This window comes from Neomonachus schauinslandi, chromosome 4 (assembly GCF_002201575.2).
Source record: "Neomonachus schauinslandi chromosome 4, ASM220157v2, whole genome shotgun sequence".
Taxonomy (NCBI): domain Eukaryota; kingdom Metazoa; phylum Chordata; class Mammalia; order Carnivora; family Phocidae; genus Neomonachus; species Neomonachus schauinslandi.
The window spans coordinates 127378514-127396457 of NC_058406.1; the positions used below are offsets into that span (position 1 = coordinate 127378514).

At 39.7% G+C, this 17944-nt stretch overlaps 1 protein-coding gene across 10 annotated transcripts in view; it reads right to left on the reverse strand.

The window, feature by feature from the left end:
- Window positions 1-17944, reverse strand: part of EYA1 (EYA transcriptional coactivator and phosphatase 1) — a 170646-nt gene that overhangs the window by 115295 nt on the left and 37407 nt on the right. For 3 of the 10 annotated variants that reach the window (XM_021688174.1, XM_044914231.1, XM_021688175.1), the window contains exons 2-4: window positions 14665-14734; window positions 14197-14339; window positions 10364-10525 (exon numbers count right to left, since the gene is read on the reverse strand). In XM_021688174.1, the coding sequence (XP_021543849.1) occupies window positions 10364-10525; window positions 14197-14339; window positions 14665-14734 (375 nt within the window). Of the gene's footprint in view, window positions 1-1214; window positions 1224-10363; window positions 10526-14196; window positions 14343-14664; window positions 14735-17944 lie in introns of those variants that run through there. The other 7 variants (XM_021688169.1, XM_044914230.1, XM_044914232.1 and 4 more) reach the window with 4 other exon arrangements.

The following is a 17944-nucleotide window of genomic DNA, read 5'->3' on the forward strand; positions in this document are numbered from 1 at the left end:
AAGCCATGGAATTTGCCTCTGCACTAGTCTTGCTTCCATCCTATGTTCCTTAGATTCCTGTGATGTATTTATCCTGCCTGCCTCACGTGGACATGGATAAGCCATGGCTGATTCATGCCTTTGAAGGGTTTCATCTAGGCTCATGTGAGAGACAGAACTGGTGCTTAAGAATTTTAGTCCAGTGTGGTAAGTGACAAAAGGGTCTGGTAATAATATACCTGTCCTAAAGAATCAGGTAAGGAGGAAGACTTTTAATAACTTTTTTTTTTTTGGTGATGGTGGTGGTAACTATGGGCAGTTTGGAAGGACAACTTGAAAGCCAATAGACATTACAAGAGAAAAACATGTCTCAACTTCCTTATTTATTTGTTCAGCAGTGAAAAAAAAGAGGGAAAGGAAAAACAAATTAATAACAGCTTATTTCTCAGATTTTATCTAGAGAACACACACTTTACTGTTTTTTGTTTTTTTTTTTTAAACTAGATGGTGTATAAAGGCTTATCTTTAAACACTAGATTACAGGCACTACTTTAGATTTAAATTAAAGAAAATTAAGTGCAGGCTTGAATAAGCACCCTTCTGGAAGGATTTAAAATATTTCTAAATCTCCAAAAAGAAAATCTATCAGAGTTTTAAGTGTTTAATATTTATTTTAAAATTTTATTTATTTGAGAGAGAACACGAGAGAGAGCATGAGTTGGTAGGTAGGTAGAGAGGAGGTAGAGGGAGAAGCAAACTCCCCACTGAGCAGGGAGCCCGATATGGGGCTCAATCCCAGGACCCCAGGATTATGACCTGAACCAAAAGCAGCCGCTTAACCAACTAAGCCACCCAGGTACCCTGTTTTTTTTTTTTTTTTAAATGATCAAGTAAGATTTTAAATTGATTAATAAGCATCATGGATTTTAAGCTCATAAAATCTCACTGGTTTTAGATATTTAGTACCACTGGATCCCAGAGATGGTACAAGGATGTCACATCCATAAACAAACCACATGGGTATCCTAACAGAACACCGACCTCACCACACAGATATGGGCCTCCTAAGAGGCTACTGTGAACTCAGATATCGGCATACTGTGGGTGTATTAATGAAATTAAGAGTCTTGCTTGCATTTGAGAAACTTCATATTCAGAATGCAATAAGATTCTATGTTTTTACAGTCCATTTATATTTTGGTATTTCCACCCCCATTGTTTCGGGTTATTTCCACCAGCAGTTCCTAAGGCAGCTGAGGCAGGGATCCTTCTCCTTTTCCAAGGAGCTGGGAGGATGCTGCTTTCTCTCTTGCACAAGGACTCTGTTAGGGAATGACCACTGTCTCCACTTCCAGGTCATGGTTTTCCACTCTACCATGCCAAACCCACTGTTCCGATTTTCCGATTCAGTGACATTGAAAGTGAATTATATATTCTGGAAAGTGGTCTTAATTTTTGGTTACCCAAACATTGCAGACACTAGGGACAAAGGCACCTGAAAAATTTAATGAATACATTTGCAATCAAACCATCTCATTACTAAAAGACTTCTTCCTTATAACTCTCTTGTAGTCTAGCAAGTAATTTTAAAAGCAAATTATATAAAGTTGCCCACAGACGGCGGATCACAAAGATTTTGCTTTCCTCTTGTCACTGTCAGGGGTTCCTACAGAGAAGGGGTGGTGGTCTTGTCAACCGTAACAAACAAGAAACAGTCTTGCTAGAAGGCCCTGTGTGGGCCACCCTGTTCTGTAGGTGCTAAGCAACTGTAGTTTAAAAATAAGCCAACCTCTCAGAACCTTGATTAATAAACCCCTACAACGTTAGCATATTAAGAATGTAGTTTATATTGATAAACTCCATAATTTAAAATATCAAATCAAAGTTTCGTATGTGCTTTAACCTGGAGAATACCGCCCAGCTGTAACTTCAAAACACTTAGGAAAAGACAAGGGTAACGTGTAGGTCAAAGGTCTACTTCACAGAGAACAAGGACTCACATTAAAAACCAGAATCCCAGCCAACCTAAGAATGCTGGAACCTGCTGGGGCCTGTCTGTACTTCCCATGTTTGAGAGTGTTTCCTAGCACTTACTCGGCAAGCAGGATGCTATTTGTCCCTCGTGTATTTTCACAGAAGTCCATTTGCTTTCCTTCCCTGGCCTCTTTGCCATGGGCTATGTCCATCATCGGGCGCGATCTATGTGGCAGAAGTTAGCATAACTCCCCGGGGACAGGCCTCTGAAGGCCAGATGGGTTATTTAAAACCAAAGTTCTCCCCCTTTCTTACAAGAAGGCTTTTCAGTAACCAAGCTTTCCTTTTTATCCCGGTAATAGTTTTTATATTCCAAAGAGCATTTTTAACTTAGGTAATAAAAACCGTAAAGTCTTTACATTTACCTTTCTTGATCTAGTTCTATATACTTTAACAATTCCTATAAAAAACAAATTTGGTACTGATCACTGATTACTTATTGTGACAGCTGGATTTCTACAAAATTTGGTACAATTTTAATACCCCTTAGTTGAAATAACATAAAATGCCAAAAGAGCTGAAATGGAATATTACTTTAAAAAATCAGCTCAAGCATAAAAACGTCCTAGAATGCAACAAGGCCATGAACTAAAATATCAATATGAGTAGACTGGCAAAGAAATTAAGGGGAAATTCTGAACATCAGGGCTAGCTGCAAGAGCAATTCTGCAATTCTAACTGTATCGTGTCACTTCATGTCAGAAAGTACAAATCTCAAATGCTTTATCAGAGCAGATTCTGAAAAAGGTTTCTTAAAACCATGCAGTTTGGAGTTTGCTATTTTTCCTCTTGAAAAATACCATTTCTATGGATAATGAAAAACTTTCAAAGTACATTTTGCTAAGCAATTCTGAGTTTCTAAAGGACTTGTACATGGAAACACTTCAGCTGTATGTTTGAAAAGCCCTGGATGGGCAGAACAAAGGAAATAAAGATGGTTTCCCTCATTAGGTTATTATTAGATCATTTCCACTGGATAATGAGCCCCAGATAAGGGCAGCGTGGAAGGCTGCAGAGTTGTGCAGCCTGCCACATACCTTTTAATAAACCTCTGCTCTCCCTTTGTCTCCTTCACTGGTTTGGACCCCGATCTCTTTAACAGAATGAACAACATAATATACAAAGAGGGCGTCAGATTTTGTGTTATTTTCTTCTCTAACCGAGAGCAATAAAGCCTAAGGAAAATAAACAAAGTGAAGTTTCCAGAGCCCTCTGGTTTTCGGGAATATCTGGGTAGCCCCTCCTATCTATCATGACCAATCCTGACACCTTCCTGGTGCAGAATGATAGGAATGCTCCTCACCACAACTACTATTCAGGGGCAATAAAACACTCAGAGCAGCACTGTATACCCCCACCCCCATTCCATGATGTCCCCAACCAGCTCCTCCGATGAGCATGAGCACAAGGGAAGATTGCTTTGGACAAACCATGATCATAAACTAACCAAGATCTTTATTATGCTAAATTCCAAATTCACTTCTCCAAATGAAGCGAGCTAGGGTCCTTACAAATCTTAATCTCTAACCTTCTTTGTGGCATTGATCTCTCCACATTTAACAGACATTTGTATATTCTATAACTGATACCAGAGATGAAAATAGGAGTAAAGATGATCACTACTTGTAACCATCTAGAATCAACAGGACTATGTTATTATGGAACGCTGGGTTTTCCTCAAAGCTGAGCTTCAGTTAATTGACCCAATCTGATTTTAGTTTTTTTGTGTATGAAAGGGTTTACACTTACGTACCTTAAATAAACTGCCCAACAAACTGTCATTTTCTGTATGTGACTCACCCTCAAAATTATGAACACAGCTCTTCTTTTCTGTGGTAGATAGAACTATGAGCCTCTACCATATGGAATGCAGGGGTAAAGGAAGGGGTTTGCCAGCAATAACTCTGGGACGTGCATTGAAAAAAATATAACGGTTTGATTTCAGGTCAGTCGCTTCTTATACATAAAAGGTGAATAAATCTAGTTTATGACCACTGGGCGGATATTCTGTGAAATTGGTCAGTAAGCCAAAGGCTGGAGCCTTTTCCCCTCGGAGGACGTTTACATGGACACATACTTACTTATACATACTCACACCCCACCCCCCAGCACACACATGCACACACAACATCCCCGCTTCACCCTATCCGTGCCCTCTGACTGGCCAGCAGCACTGAGAACATTCCCTACACCACCTGCATCACTGACCCAAAGTCTCCAGGCACCCTATGTCCATCCATACGCACCCATTCAGCTAACTCATTTACACAGAGTTTGTCCACGGTGTGTGATGGAAAACCTCCTCACACCATTCCAAAGCGTCTTCCAGAAACACTGAGGCTAATCCTGGGAGCAGGAAGGTATCAAACTAAAAGCAAGGATTTCGCTTCCTCAGGGTGAACCCTACAGTTGTCTACAAACAGAAACATTTTGTTTTCCTCCGTTAAACTTAAGTTTCTAATCTTTCACTGGAGGTAGAAAAGAGATATAGAAAAGAGAAATCGAATTTTCTAGCGATCTCACAGCAAAAGTGAAGGCGACCAGATTTCCCAATCCATGAGGTTTTACTGCATGGGCTATTAGTATCAGTGCATATAAAACAAAAATTCAATCCTTGTTTGGCTTAAAATCTGGTATGTGCAGGATCCACGGAAGCCTACCATGACAGAAGTGCTGAATGCTGAAGCTGGAAGGATCCAGAAAGATCACCTGGACCAAATATGGGCAGCAAATATGACCTAGTTCACAAGGCTTGGAGTGGCACATACCCCCATATTACCAAATAAATCTGTTCCTTAAGTACCATTAAAGTGTTAAAGTACAAACAGTGCTCAGAAATGAATTATCTAGGGGCGCCTGGGTGGCTCAGTCAGTTAAGCGTCTGCCTTCGGCTCAGGTCATGATCCCAGGGTCCTGGGATTGAGTCCCGCATCGGGCTCCTTGCTTAGCGGGGGGCCTGCCTCTCCCCCACCCCCCGCCCCCCGCTTGTGCTCTGTATCTCTCTCTCTGACAAATCTTAAAAAAAAAAAAAAAAGAATTATCTGAACAATTTTTTTTCTGGAGCTGGTATTTTTTTTTTTTTTAAGATTTTTATTTATTTATTGAGAGAGATAGTGATAGAGAGCATGAGAAGGGGAGAGTCAGAGGGAGAAGCAGACTCCCCGCTGAGCAGGGAGCCTGATGCGGGACTCGATCCCGGGACTCCAGGATCATGACCTGAGCCGAAGGCAGTCGCTTAAACAACTGAGCCACCCAGGCGCCCCTGGAGCTGGTATTTTTGACCATTTATATACCTAGTTGTGTAATGCAATGTCTCCCTCAGTTACTTAAAGAGTAAGTCTGTCCTTCGGAATATATATACTATAAGCAACTACATTTTGGTTTTTTTTTTGTGGTTTTCTCTAAGAGCCTCCCCTACTGGTGCTATAATTTAGATGGATTACAACAGAGGAGGGCCTGACAGTTCTAAACCATTCTCCATTTTGATGCACCCTTTGGCATTTTCAGATTTTTATCCTTTAAAGTCATTGTTCGGGGTTTTCAGAAGGATTGAGACAAGTGTAAAATAATTAGAATAGTTGTTGGCATTAATCATTGCTGAATAAATGTTAACTGCTATTTTGGTCTATGGGCACTAGAGTTTTCCATCTCTGGGTAGCATAGTTTGTCATGGTCTTATCATCTTCCCTAATCTTGCCTTTTTTTTTTTTTTTTTTAAGATTTTATTTATATGACAGAGAGAGAGAGAGAGCACAAGCAGGGGGAGCGGCAGGCAGAGCGAGAGGGAAAACCAGGCTCCCCACTGAGCAGGAAGCCCGATGTAGGGCTCGATCCCAAGACCTTGGGATCATGACCTGAGCTGAAGGCAGACACTTAACCCACTGAGCCACCCAGGTGCCCCCTTAATCTTGATTTCTGAATAAAAAATTCGCTGTTTATTGCTGCTGCCTCTTCTTTTTCTACTCATTCTTCTTGCTCCAAATAGAGAGATGACGGAGGGATTACTGAGGCATAAGCACTTGGTTGATGCCTCCTTCTCTCCCACCTCTGCAGATCTGAACTCCTGTCTTTGTGAGCAGATCTTCTGTGCGTCCCACTGCTTTCACTTTCAATGTCTGTCACCACTCCTGCCAACACAGCGTCTTCTCTCTTCCGGGTTTCTTCTTCAATGTTCCTGTTTCTTCCAGTCTCTCCCCCCAGTTTTTGTCTCTTGTACAAACAGCCTGACTTTTGTTGATAGTGATTTTTCTTTTTGCAGCACATTAGTTAGATCTGGATTTTTTTTTTTTTTTTTTTGCTATGCTTATTTGTTTACTGGGGTCTTGGAGTTCTCTTTGTTGGATATATATATGTATGTGTATATATGCACATATACATATTTTTAGTATACTATGTCTATATTAAATTTGTATATTCTGTTTGCTTCCTCCTGGGGAAGGGGAGCATTTAGGTAATTCTTCCTAATTTGGAACTATTTGAAAAAGCTGGACAATAATAATAACAATAATAAATAATAGTAACCACATCACCACCACAATGAGAGCAGTGACAATGAAAACAGTCACTGAAGTCCCTACTATGTTGGTCAGAGTCAGATCTCAATTATGTCTCACCCTGCCACTATGGGAGTAGACAATATCCCCACCTGAGAGGTGAGGAAATGCGGGTGTGGAGAAGTCAAGGGCTGGGCTGAAGGCCCACAGACGGCAACAGCAGGGCTGTGAAACAGGCAGTCTGACTCTAGAACCTACACTGTTAACCAGAGAGCAAGAGTTCACTGGGCTGTTCATCTAGCTCTACTATGTTGGACAGAATCAAAGAGAGGATCGCCGCAAATTTTCTTTAAATCAGCATACCACAGTAAGCACACATACCACATTTCAATTTGAGTCATCTGGGTTACTAGAATATTTCTTCTACTGTTACGAAACTCTAGTAGCTAAATCTCTGAATAACTAATTATTGAACCTTGCATTTTAAAGGTGAGAAGATCTTGGGAGGGGGGGCGGAAGCTAGGTAAAACACTCCCAAACCACTAAAATACATATAGCTTCATCCGGGGTTCTAAGAAATTTTAATAGCTCTAAGATGAGATTGACATAAACAAAAATCACTGTTATTCATTAAGGATAAAAGAATTGGGAGAATTTTGAAAATAATTTAAGACATTATAGAAATTTTTATATTAAAACAAGATATATTGAGAAGATACTAAAAGGCCAATAGACTCCCACAACTGGCTATACAAAATCATTTAATAATAGTGAAGCATTTTTCATAACGCATTTGATATTTATGAGATACATATTAATCAGAATTTATTTATCCAAATCTGGCCATAAGGAATTTATAAAATATAATATATCATTATCCATCATCACACTAGCATGTTTCAAGTTAATAGCATATAATTATCTGGCTTGATCTGTGGAAGTCATTTTATATCTAATAATCTAAAATTGAGTCAAGTGCCATTATAGAAATACCCATATAAAATAATATCTCAGGCATGGAAAATGGATTCTGAAATCCCACTGGAAAGGCCATCCAACCAAAGGCTGCACAAAACACAAAAAAGTTTTAATGCAATATCCAATATGCCCAGATGCAATGATACCTATGGGTAGAGAAGCAATGCTATATTTCGTGCTGCATGTGTCCTTATTTCTTTTTTAAAATACAGTTTTTCCTTCCCCAAACTGTCTTTTCTCCTCCTCCATTTCCATACTTCTCTCTATTCTAACACTATGCTTATACTCTGATAGCTGGTTAGTCCCCTTAGGGACTGTTTCTGCCGCGTAAGGTTTCAATCTGAGAGGAAAGAATAAAAATAACTTTCAAGTGCATTATTTCTCAAACTCTCTGAGATACAAGACCAGTTTTTCCCCCTAATCCCTCTAGGACTGACAATTTAGCAAAATAAAATAGTAATGTGTTACAAAAGAAGGAGATGAAAAAAGAGAGAGAGAGCATAAGTCCCATTTCTTAAAATTATTATTTGATTTAACCAACATGAGATTTACTATTGACCTACTATATAAGTTTCTAAACACTTAACTTGAAATTTCTGTACTTCACTCATTATGGATAGGTAGCCAAGAGGCTGCAGATGGGCTTGGGCCCGGGAACCACACACACTGAGGTAGCTCTCACTCTCAGGTGCTTCACTGGTTTCCTTCTCACCTTCAGGACCCAAGGACCTTCTCCTCAAGGAGACCTGGACGCTCAGTAGAGAATAGGACCTACCACGGTGCCCTATGTATTTCTCTCATAGCTCTCAGGAGACTCTGCCCTTCACAAATGAAAGTTCTACCAGCAAACAGACCTTGTTTGTCTTACAATTTGTTTCATTACTAGGGCTTAGGACTATTAAATTCATTAATAAAGCCCTTTCATCACTTTTCCTTTTTATTCCTTTACTCAACTGATATTCAGCACATGCAGAAATGTAATTCTTTCCTCAGGCAGCTTTAAAGTTCTGGAATCAGGCATACAGTAACATCCTCCTAATAATACATACTATCTGTTGTAAGATGGTTTTTATTTTATAGCCACCACATATATCAAAACTTTATAAGTCAGGTTTTCTTTGAGAGAGAGTGCAAGAGAGGGATGGGGGGAGGGGCAGAGGGCGAGAGAGAGAATCTTAAGCAGGCTCCATGCCTAGCACACAGCGAGATGCGGGGCTCGATCTCACCACCCTGAGATCATGACCCAAGCCAAAATCAAGAGCTGGACGCCTAACCAACTGAGCCACCCCAATGCCCCTATAATTCAGGTATTTTTATACCTAAGGCAAAACGAAATATGAAAAGATTAATGGATCCGGTCCCATAAAATTTTAGTTTACTGAAGAGAAAAAAAACCCAAAAACTTAAAAATGATAAGCTGGAAATTTAACTATAAAATATTACAAAAGTTTAAGAATCTTAATAAAAGAAATAAGACAGAGATGAACACTGCCATGAAAAGATTTATCGTCAATTAAAAAATGTATATGAAAACAATAAAATCTTGTACCAACTAAAATGACACTTTTTAAAAAGGTATTATCCAACGTGTACATGCTAATATGTAGCCCTTCCTTGTGTAAATATATAACAAATCCTTAGAAAAGTTTAAAACAGATTACTTAGCAATTCACACAAATTCATTCAAAGGAAATAATTAAGAATGCACGTAAAATATTCATGGTATTGCTCTGCATGTCTAATAAAAGGGAGATTAGTTAAATAAGATATACCTATGAAACTACACAGTCATTAAAATGATGCTGTAGAATAGAATTTATTGATGTGAAAAGATGTTTACCATGTATTTACAATCTATTGTTACTGAAAATAACAGGTTGCAATACTATATTATACAATATGGTCCCATACTGCCTATCTAGAACATATATCAAAGTAATAATAAATATGAGATCTTTATTTTTGATTCTCTTTATTTTCTAATTTACCTGCAATAAACAACTATTTTAATGTAAGGAAGAATAAGATAAAAGATATTAAAAAGATAAAAATACAAAAAGAATGCCTTCAGTCAAAAAGTAGTGATAAGGATTTAATTCAACTACTGGCGCTAGTAAGAGGTCGAATGTGATTGAACGGATTTGTAGTAAAAACAAGCTATTAGGAGAACACTTGAATTAGGAGACCCACTTTCAGGTATTTTACAGGCACATTTGCATGATAATGATCTGCTAATCACACTTATGCCTGTGTATTCCTGAAAACAGTATTGACAATGTTCAACTTTCAGCTCTTCTTCCATCTGACTTGCATTTACATTATTGATTTGCCTACAGTTTCAAAATCAGAGCCCAGGAACGGGTTCTTAGAAGCAGTATCTCGAAGATGCATGGAGTGGTTGTCAATTTGATCTCTTGGACACTGGTAGGTCATTTAGTTAACGCCTATCACACACCCTACTTGTAGAGCTACGATAATGGCAATGAAGACAAAAGCCTTTTCCAGAAGGTTGCCTAGCCACCCCAAGTGCCTGCGGTTTGAGCATGTCTCGCTCTCCAGCCTCTCATGTCATTCACTGTGGGTTGGTCATTCCTTTTTTAATGGACAGAGGCAAAAGCAGAAAACTTCAACTTCATGGAGAATTTTAGAGCTTTTTGAAAAGAACTTCAGAGAGGATTCAGTCTAACCCCTTGATCTCATAAATATGGAAATTGAGGCCCAGAGAGTAAGTGAAGAGCCAAACCAGAACCAGGCTATCTTGCCCCTAAGCCCAGTCCTTTTTCCACCCCCATCTACTACTTACACCGAACACTGGGTTCTACTCTAGAAAGTCACTATCAGACTCCATCATGATTACTGAAAAGAGCATGTATACAGACCTTGCATCTGGTAGCTGTATGGTGCCTGTCCGGGTTGAGGGGTACCGAAGCTTGTGCCGTAGCTGAGAAATCCCGTCTGTCCAGGTGACTGAGACTGTGACAATCCACCTTCAGTCTTGATGCCTGCCCACAATGCACCTAAATCAGTTAGTGATAGCTTATCTATCTGTCCATCTCCAAAGCTGGTCAATACACAAAAACACTCCCACAACTCTTCAGTCACAAAGCTTCCCAACACCATCTCAGTAATCAAGGGTATACAAGCCTAGAGTGGAATACCCTAAACTAGAACTTCAATTAAAAAAAAAAAAAAACAAAACAGGAGTATTACAGATTTGAGCGACTATTCACATTGTCCTTTCCTGTTTTTCTCATTTTCATTTTCTATAAACTTTAACTCCTATCATTTCTAAATGTAGTCTTGTTTTCTAAGAGGTTAAAAGAGCATCTCCTTTATAGTCAAGAGATGGCCATAATTAAACTTTAACTAGATTATTCTAAAAGTCACTATGTTGATCAGTGTCAAAATTCTCTTTTCTAGAAGGAGATTAGTCTCTAGCCTCACAGCATTTTTCTTCTGTTTTTTCCTTATTCTTTCTGTCCAAAACTGATGTTAGCACACGACTCATTCTGAAGTCAGAGGAAGCAATATTGGGCCCAGAAATAAGCAACCCAGGGGAAAACCTTCTCCCAAACACCCAGATCCTATCGGAAAGTAAGCACAAAGAAAGGAGAATATTAAAGAACTGAATCATGTAGAGCAGCACTTGTTTTATAAACAAGTGAAGCTGACCAGTAGTTCCCTTTTCGTCCCTTGTAGTTTCAAGTATCTATCCCAATTTTATTAAGCGTAGCCTAAAGTACACTTTCTTTCTCATCATGATAAAATAAAAATAATGTGTTTATGGCCCCCAACTACTTCCCGAAGCGCCAGGCTGACATCCAAATTGCAGGACTTGGGTTTGGCAGGAATGTTGTGTAGGGCTCGGCACTGGATTATAATTAAAGACAGTCATGAAAGTTCACAACTGTCCTTAATTTCCACAGAAGGAAGAGAGAAAAATTTCTGCCAAGCGAATTCACATGTTTGAATAATTTTACTTTGCACTTAAGATAAATGATATCTTTGGGATCACAGTAGTCTCACTGTTTATTTCCATTTTAGGGGAATTTCATCAGTAGAATGAAGTTAGGTAACTTTCCTAAGGCAGTGGAAGAATCTGACTCTTGGCCGAGAGAGCCTACAATAATTCCTGGAGTATCTCTAAATAACCTCATAATGACCTTAACATTTAAGTCTTAACATAACCTTAACATTTTTTTTTTTTTTAAATGTGATCTTTTTCCCTGTACAGGCAATCCCAAACCAATGAATAACCCATACTTATAAATGGTCCCTGGAAAAACACCTGCCTAAAGCAGGTGGTTTGATGGCTCTAGAAACTCCCTTCCTTTCCTTGTCACCCCTCCTCTCTCTCCATTTGAGACTATTAATCTGCTTCCCGTCTTTGCTTGTACCACCTCTGGTATTAGCCTGGAGGTCCAATCTTTGTGCTAAAAACAGATAAGGAAGAGCAAGAAGAGCAGAAAACACCCTCATCTGCACCTTTTTCGAGGGCTTCCACCCATAAGCTTATGAACTCATCTTATCGCTAAGCACCACGCAGATCCAGAGACAGGACGAGTTCCTCTTTCCCACTGATCTATTGTTCACACCATCTATTGTTCACACCATGAAAAGATTTGCCTAGCTTTTCTTACAGGGTCTAAGTAAAAAGTCAGGGGGCACAAATCCTTGGAGAGAGTCTTCTTAGACCATCTGGACCTTGACTATCAGCCCTTTAAAACCCTAATGTATGTGTTCTTCCTTCACAAGCAAGCAGAGGGGAGAAGGTGGTCCTATTTTTCAGTGCACTGGCCCAAGAAAACTAGAATCCCTTGACCAAAGTGCCACGCTCTTACCATCTCCTGACCTATCACGTTAAAATGCCCATTCTCACTCTACTAGTTGGGATTGGAATCTCAGAACCTCTGCTCATCTTCCTCTACTGGAACAATTACTGCAGACAATAGGGACATCCACTAATGGTTCAGAACTGGAACCGTCCTAGATGGCAGGCAAGAAAGGGGCAAAGGCCCTACCATGACTCCATGGGGGAGAAAAAAGAACAAGAGAGGAGTGCGTGCGTGGCAGCCGAGGCAGTGACTTGAATGGCAGCTTCCTGGGGCAGCACTGGTAAGGCTACCGTTTAGTATTGTTCGGGCCGGAAGATACATTTACACTTCAAATAATCAGCTTACCAATCCATTTTGAGAATATAAATCGGGGACCCCCTCAACTCACATTATAGAGTTGAAGGTATGCAATTCAAATCAGACATCCTTTTCTCTCTTTCAGCACAAGAATTGTTTAGAAGTAAATTGCAGATAAATTTGATCTACATCTAATATTATTTTCAAAAATCTTGAGTAAAAGTTACGGAAATGAAAGAGAATTCTAGAAGTCCATTTTATGGCTGTTTCTAAAACCTGGCTTAAAAATACCTAGCTAGATAACATTTGGTTCTGGAAAGTTTTGCAATGAAACTATAAAGGGTGAAATCATATATTATTTACATTTTAATTTACATATATTTTCTAAGAAATTTATATATAGTTGATTTGGTTTGGGGTAGAGCTAGAGAATAAAAAGGAATAAAGTAATTTAGTTCTTGATTATTAATGAAATGTTTAAATGCTTCTTTCAATATACTGCTATAAACACAGAATTACTTATTCTACCACTCCTTTCCCCCAAACTCTCATGTACTTTTTCTTGATCACTTGATTTTATTTTTTTTAAGGGAGTGTTAATTCATATTCTTTCTATTCAAAGTGCAATTTGCTTAAAATTATAATTGCAATTCAATTGAAGAAAAGGTATCTTGAAATTCTAAGATTTCTTAAAATTAAACTTTGGGGTTTTGCTGGATTTATTTTTAACTTACAGGTATTGACCCTTTAACAATTGAGTTAAATTACACTGAGATAAAGATAATCTCCAGGTGGGAAGGAACAAATAAGGATATGAGCTTTCAATGTTTCCTGCTTTGCCTCTTTAAAGTGCAGCCCAAGCTGTGATATATAGATCACTTTTCCTAATGGCTGATCCTGCTGAAATTTGAAAGTACCACCACCCTCAAGTTCAGAGCAAGGGCTTGTTGAATTCTGTTTGTACTTCCCTAATCATAGGTAGGCATCTGATAAATAGGAAATGAATCTTTACCCCCAAAGACTCCATTCACCGAAGTTTTATCACAAATATGCACCAAAATACTTTGGATTCCAGAACCAAGTGCTCAAGTGACAAATTAAAAGTTGAGCTATAAATGGAAAAAAATGAGAGCAAGAGGGCATATAAACCATGCGATCTATTTGCCACTGCTGATCTCAAGATAAGTAGCCACCACTTCTTACAGGGCTCATTTAAAAACAAGCGTATGACGAACTTAGATACAGAAGGTGGTTAACACTTTCTAAAGTGGCCCAAGGTGGGGCGCCTGGGTGGCTCATTCGTTAAGTGTCTGCCTTCGGCTCAGGTCATGATCCCAGCGGCCTGGGATCGAGCCCCGCGTCAGGCTCCCTGCTCCACGTGAAGCCTGCTTCTCCCTCTCCCACCCCCCCTGCTTGTGTTCCCTCTCTCACTGTGTCTCTCTCTGCCAAATAAATAAATATTAAAAAAAATAATAATAAAGTGGCCCAAGGTGACAGTCTTTAGGTACCACTCCCGTGAAACGTGCACACACACAGGACTGCCCATCTGATCCCACTACTGAGGTAACAGGATTACTCACCATAAGAGGAAATTCCGTATGGCTGTCCCGGCTGTGGGTATGTGGCGTACGCTGTAGCTTGTTGCATTCCTGTGGTAAACTGTGTTTGCCCATATGCAGCCATAGTTTGTGAGGAAGGGGTAGGGAGAATATGTGGGTATGGTCTGCTATTTGTCAGAAATGACAGAAAATAGAAAGCCCATGCATTAGATGGAAACATGCAAGGTAACCGATTAACAACCATATCACAAATTGCAGTTAAAGACTGTCTCTTAAAGTATAACTTTCTAATCTAACTATACAAAGTACTGAAATACTTCAGTACCTCTTCTAGGTGACGCTCAAAATAAATTCGTGTAAACACACTGAAGTCTCTAGGAAATGCACTTTAGTTTAAATTAAGACGTAACACGTAGGCACAAAACATGACTTGAAATAAGGTAAAAGGCTACTAAGAAAAGTCATTTATTAAGAGAAAATACATCTTACTTGGAAGGATAAATCTGTGGTGGGGAGAACTGGTGAGTTGGTCTTGGGCTGAAGCTACTGCTCCCAATTGCTGGAAAAAAAAATAATGTACAATAATCATAGCAAAATACAAAATATGTCTAAAGCTTCGATCTATTTTTGAACTACAGGAAGACCATGAAATTGTAGATGTTCACCCTATTTGGCCTGAAAAAATTGGCACTTTCATATGCTCAAGCTAAGAGAAAGTTAAAATATATTGAATGACCTATGGGAACTGATTAAGGGATTTGTATTTTAAATTAACTCAGAAAGTAGTCACCGTCATCTGAAATACCTGTCAGCAGCAGTATACGAGTACAAGGTGTCCTGGCTACTGTTTGAAGGACCTGCTCAAAGAGGCGGTGGGAGGGTGAGTTTGCAGGGCTGGGCGGGACCCCAAAAGGTCACCTGGCCTATTGTGTGTGCTCGGAACACACACACCTGAGACTGGATTACAGAGAAACCCCCGTCTAATCTGCTCTCAGGTGAGTACAAATAGGACTGAGCCTCATTTGCCTGCATTGATTTAGCAACATTTTTTTTAGTAAAAATGCATTCCTATAGCTCTCTTAAATTTCTCAAGTTGCAAGCTAAGCCTGTTTTTTCTTGCTCTGAGGCGGTGCTCCTGTGCCTTTCAGTTAAATGTGCTCAACTTCAGTTAATTCCGTAAAAAAGTTTTTTTGTTTAAAGACGTTACTCAAGCATTCAAGCAGAATTTCATCTCTTTTTAATCACACAGACTTTATTCAGTAGGTCTCAGAAAATGCACTGAAGTCTATCAAACATTCTTTTACACTCATTCTGAACTAGAGCAAAAATCCATTTTTGTGAACATAAGGCACTAAAATTTATTTATTGTAAATAGGGACTATCTCTTTTATGTGTATATTACACACATTTATGTTTATATATTTATATATACACACAGCTATATGTGTTTCTATGTATTACATATAAATATATGTAAAATATATATAAAAGGATACTATATATATATATATATATATATACACACACACATATATTCCCCGCCCCCCCCCCCAACCCCACAGACTCTTCCTATCCTCTACCTAGCTAAGATGCATATTCTTTGGGTACAATTATGAGATGTAATATGTTTATTTTCTTCTTCCACTAATAATCCTGGTGTTCAGAGGCTCTATTACTCATTAACTATACTGTGTACTAAAATCCTTCTATAAGGTTCCATGCACTCAAAGTTGTATACATTTTTCATGATGTCGCATCAGTACATTTATACTTCTCAAATGTAATTTTCTGTTTGTGTTTGGGAGAAGAGTGGTAGAGTTGGACCAGAATCTTAATCTATGAATAATCCTCTCCTTGTAAAGCAAGCAGGCCTAACCCAGTGGCGGTAGAGTAGATCTAGATTAGTACGACTCTTGCACGCAAGCTGCCAGACTTCCACCACGTGGCTCTCAGTTTGGCAGAGCCGGGGTCCACACTAAAGCGAAGGCAGGCCAACTGGGCTGGTGTCCCCCCATCTGTGGGCACATGTTGAGTCACTGCTCTGTTCCAGGCACTGAGCGAGATGTCACAGATGCAAACATGCATAGACAAGTTCTGTCTGTCACATGTGGGGAGGCCGACACACAAATAGCCATGAGGGGATTAGGTAAATATTGCAATTTATAGAAGGGAGGGATTAGTGAGAGAATACTTGGGCAACAAGGACTACCACTTGCCCAGGTCATCCGTGATGACAACCTTTCCTACTCCCCTCTGCTAAGCCTGGAAAGAGGCCAAGGGCAAAGAGATTTATCCAACAGAGTAGCTGGAGGAGTAATACCTTCCCTGGAAAATCACAGTTAAAAATAAGTTTAAAAAATAAATAAATAAAACAAGAACAAAAACCCAGTGCAACCCGATGATGGGAGCCATAGAAATCCCTTTTATGCTTTTCCAGCTCTATCCCTGGGTTTTTGAAATTGTGAGTCAGGACCCATGAAAACATCATAAACTCAACTGCACAGGTTACACCCAGCAATTTTTTTTTTTTTAACAAACAAACAGAATAATGGAATAGTATCTATCAAGGTTATTACACAGGGTAAGGGGAGTTCCGTGAAGCTTTAAGATTATATGCACAGCGTAGGTGTGTACACATAAAGAGATCTGGGAGGCTGCAGAGTGTGGTAATTAAGCACAAGTTCTGGAATCAGAATTTAATTTCGGCTGACACTAAAGTTCCAACTCCTCTGTTGTCTTGGTCAAGTTACCTGATCCCTCTAGACCTTGCTACGCTCCCCTGTATGATGGCAGTAAAACCACCTACACCTCCCAGGATGGTTTGAGGACTAAATGGGATCGTTGATCATTGCGAAGAGCACAATGTATAGTGTTCATTAGCTCAGCTCTCCAGATTCCCACTATCTTTGTCCCCAGATTTGCCCTTCCTTCTGCATTTGTAATTCTACTCAATGGACAGCGTCACCGTGCGTCCAGCAAAATACTTAGAAGCAGGATTCTTTGTTCCCATTGTACCTATGGGGCATAAAAATTAAGTGACACGTCCAAGCAATCAAATGGTAAAGCTGGTATTTGAACCCATGTCTGCCTGACTCTTTCCCTCAAAACATACTAGCTCCCGACCTCCCGCATAGAATCTAAAAACCTCAAAATCATCTCCTTCCCTCCACCCCCATTTCATGAGTCTCGAGTCACCCATCCCAGATCCAGATATTGCCTGTTGCACTGTCCCTCATCCTCCATCCCCAAGGCCCTGACCTGGCTCAGGTTCTCATTAGCCTCAGCCACGTTCCCTGTACACCACCCGTTACCCACCACACACTACATCCATGGCCACCAAAGTGATCTTTCTTAAACAGAAACTTCATGTCCATTCTCCAACTTACCATCTCTCAACTGTGCTCACATTATCCCTAGGAAAAATTCCAAATTTCTTGGCAAAGCACACAAGGAGATAGAAGCATCTACCCTCCCCTGGGTTTCGTAATCTGTAGCCTCCCTGGACTCGAGGATTGCCCATACATGCCATGCATTTTCATGTTTGGCTCAGTGGCTCTTCATACCACACCCTCTGCCTTGTGAGGCTGCCTTTCCCCTGCTTGACAAACACTTACTCCTCTGCTGGGACTAAAACATCATTTTCTCTTTAGGATAATGTCTTCCTTCTCTGTACTTTCTTGGAGTGTTGTAAACATTGGCAATGTAGTACTTCACCACACTGCATTATAGTTAGCGTGTGTAGTGTACAGATGTTAGTTTCCTCTGCTAA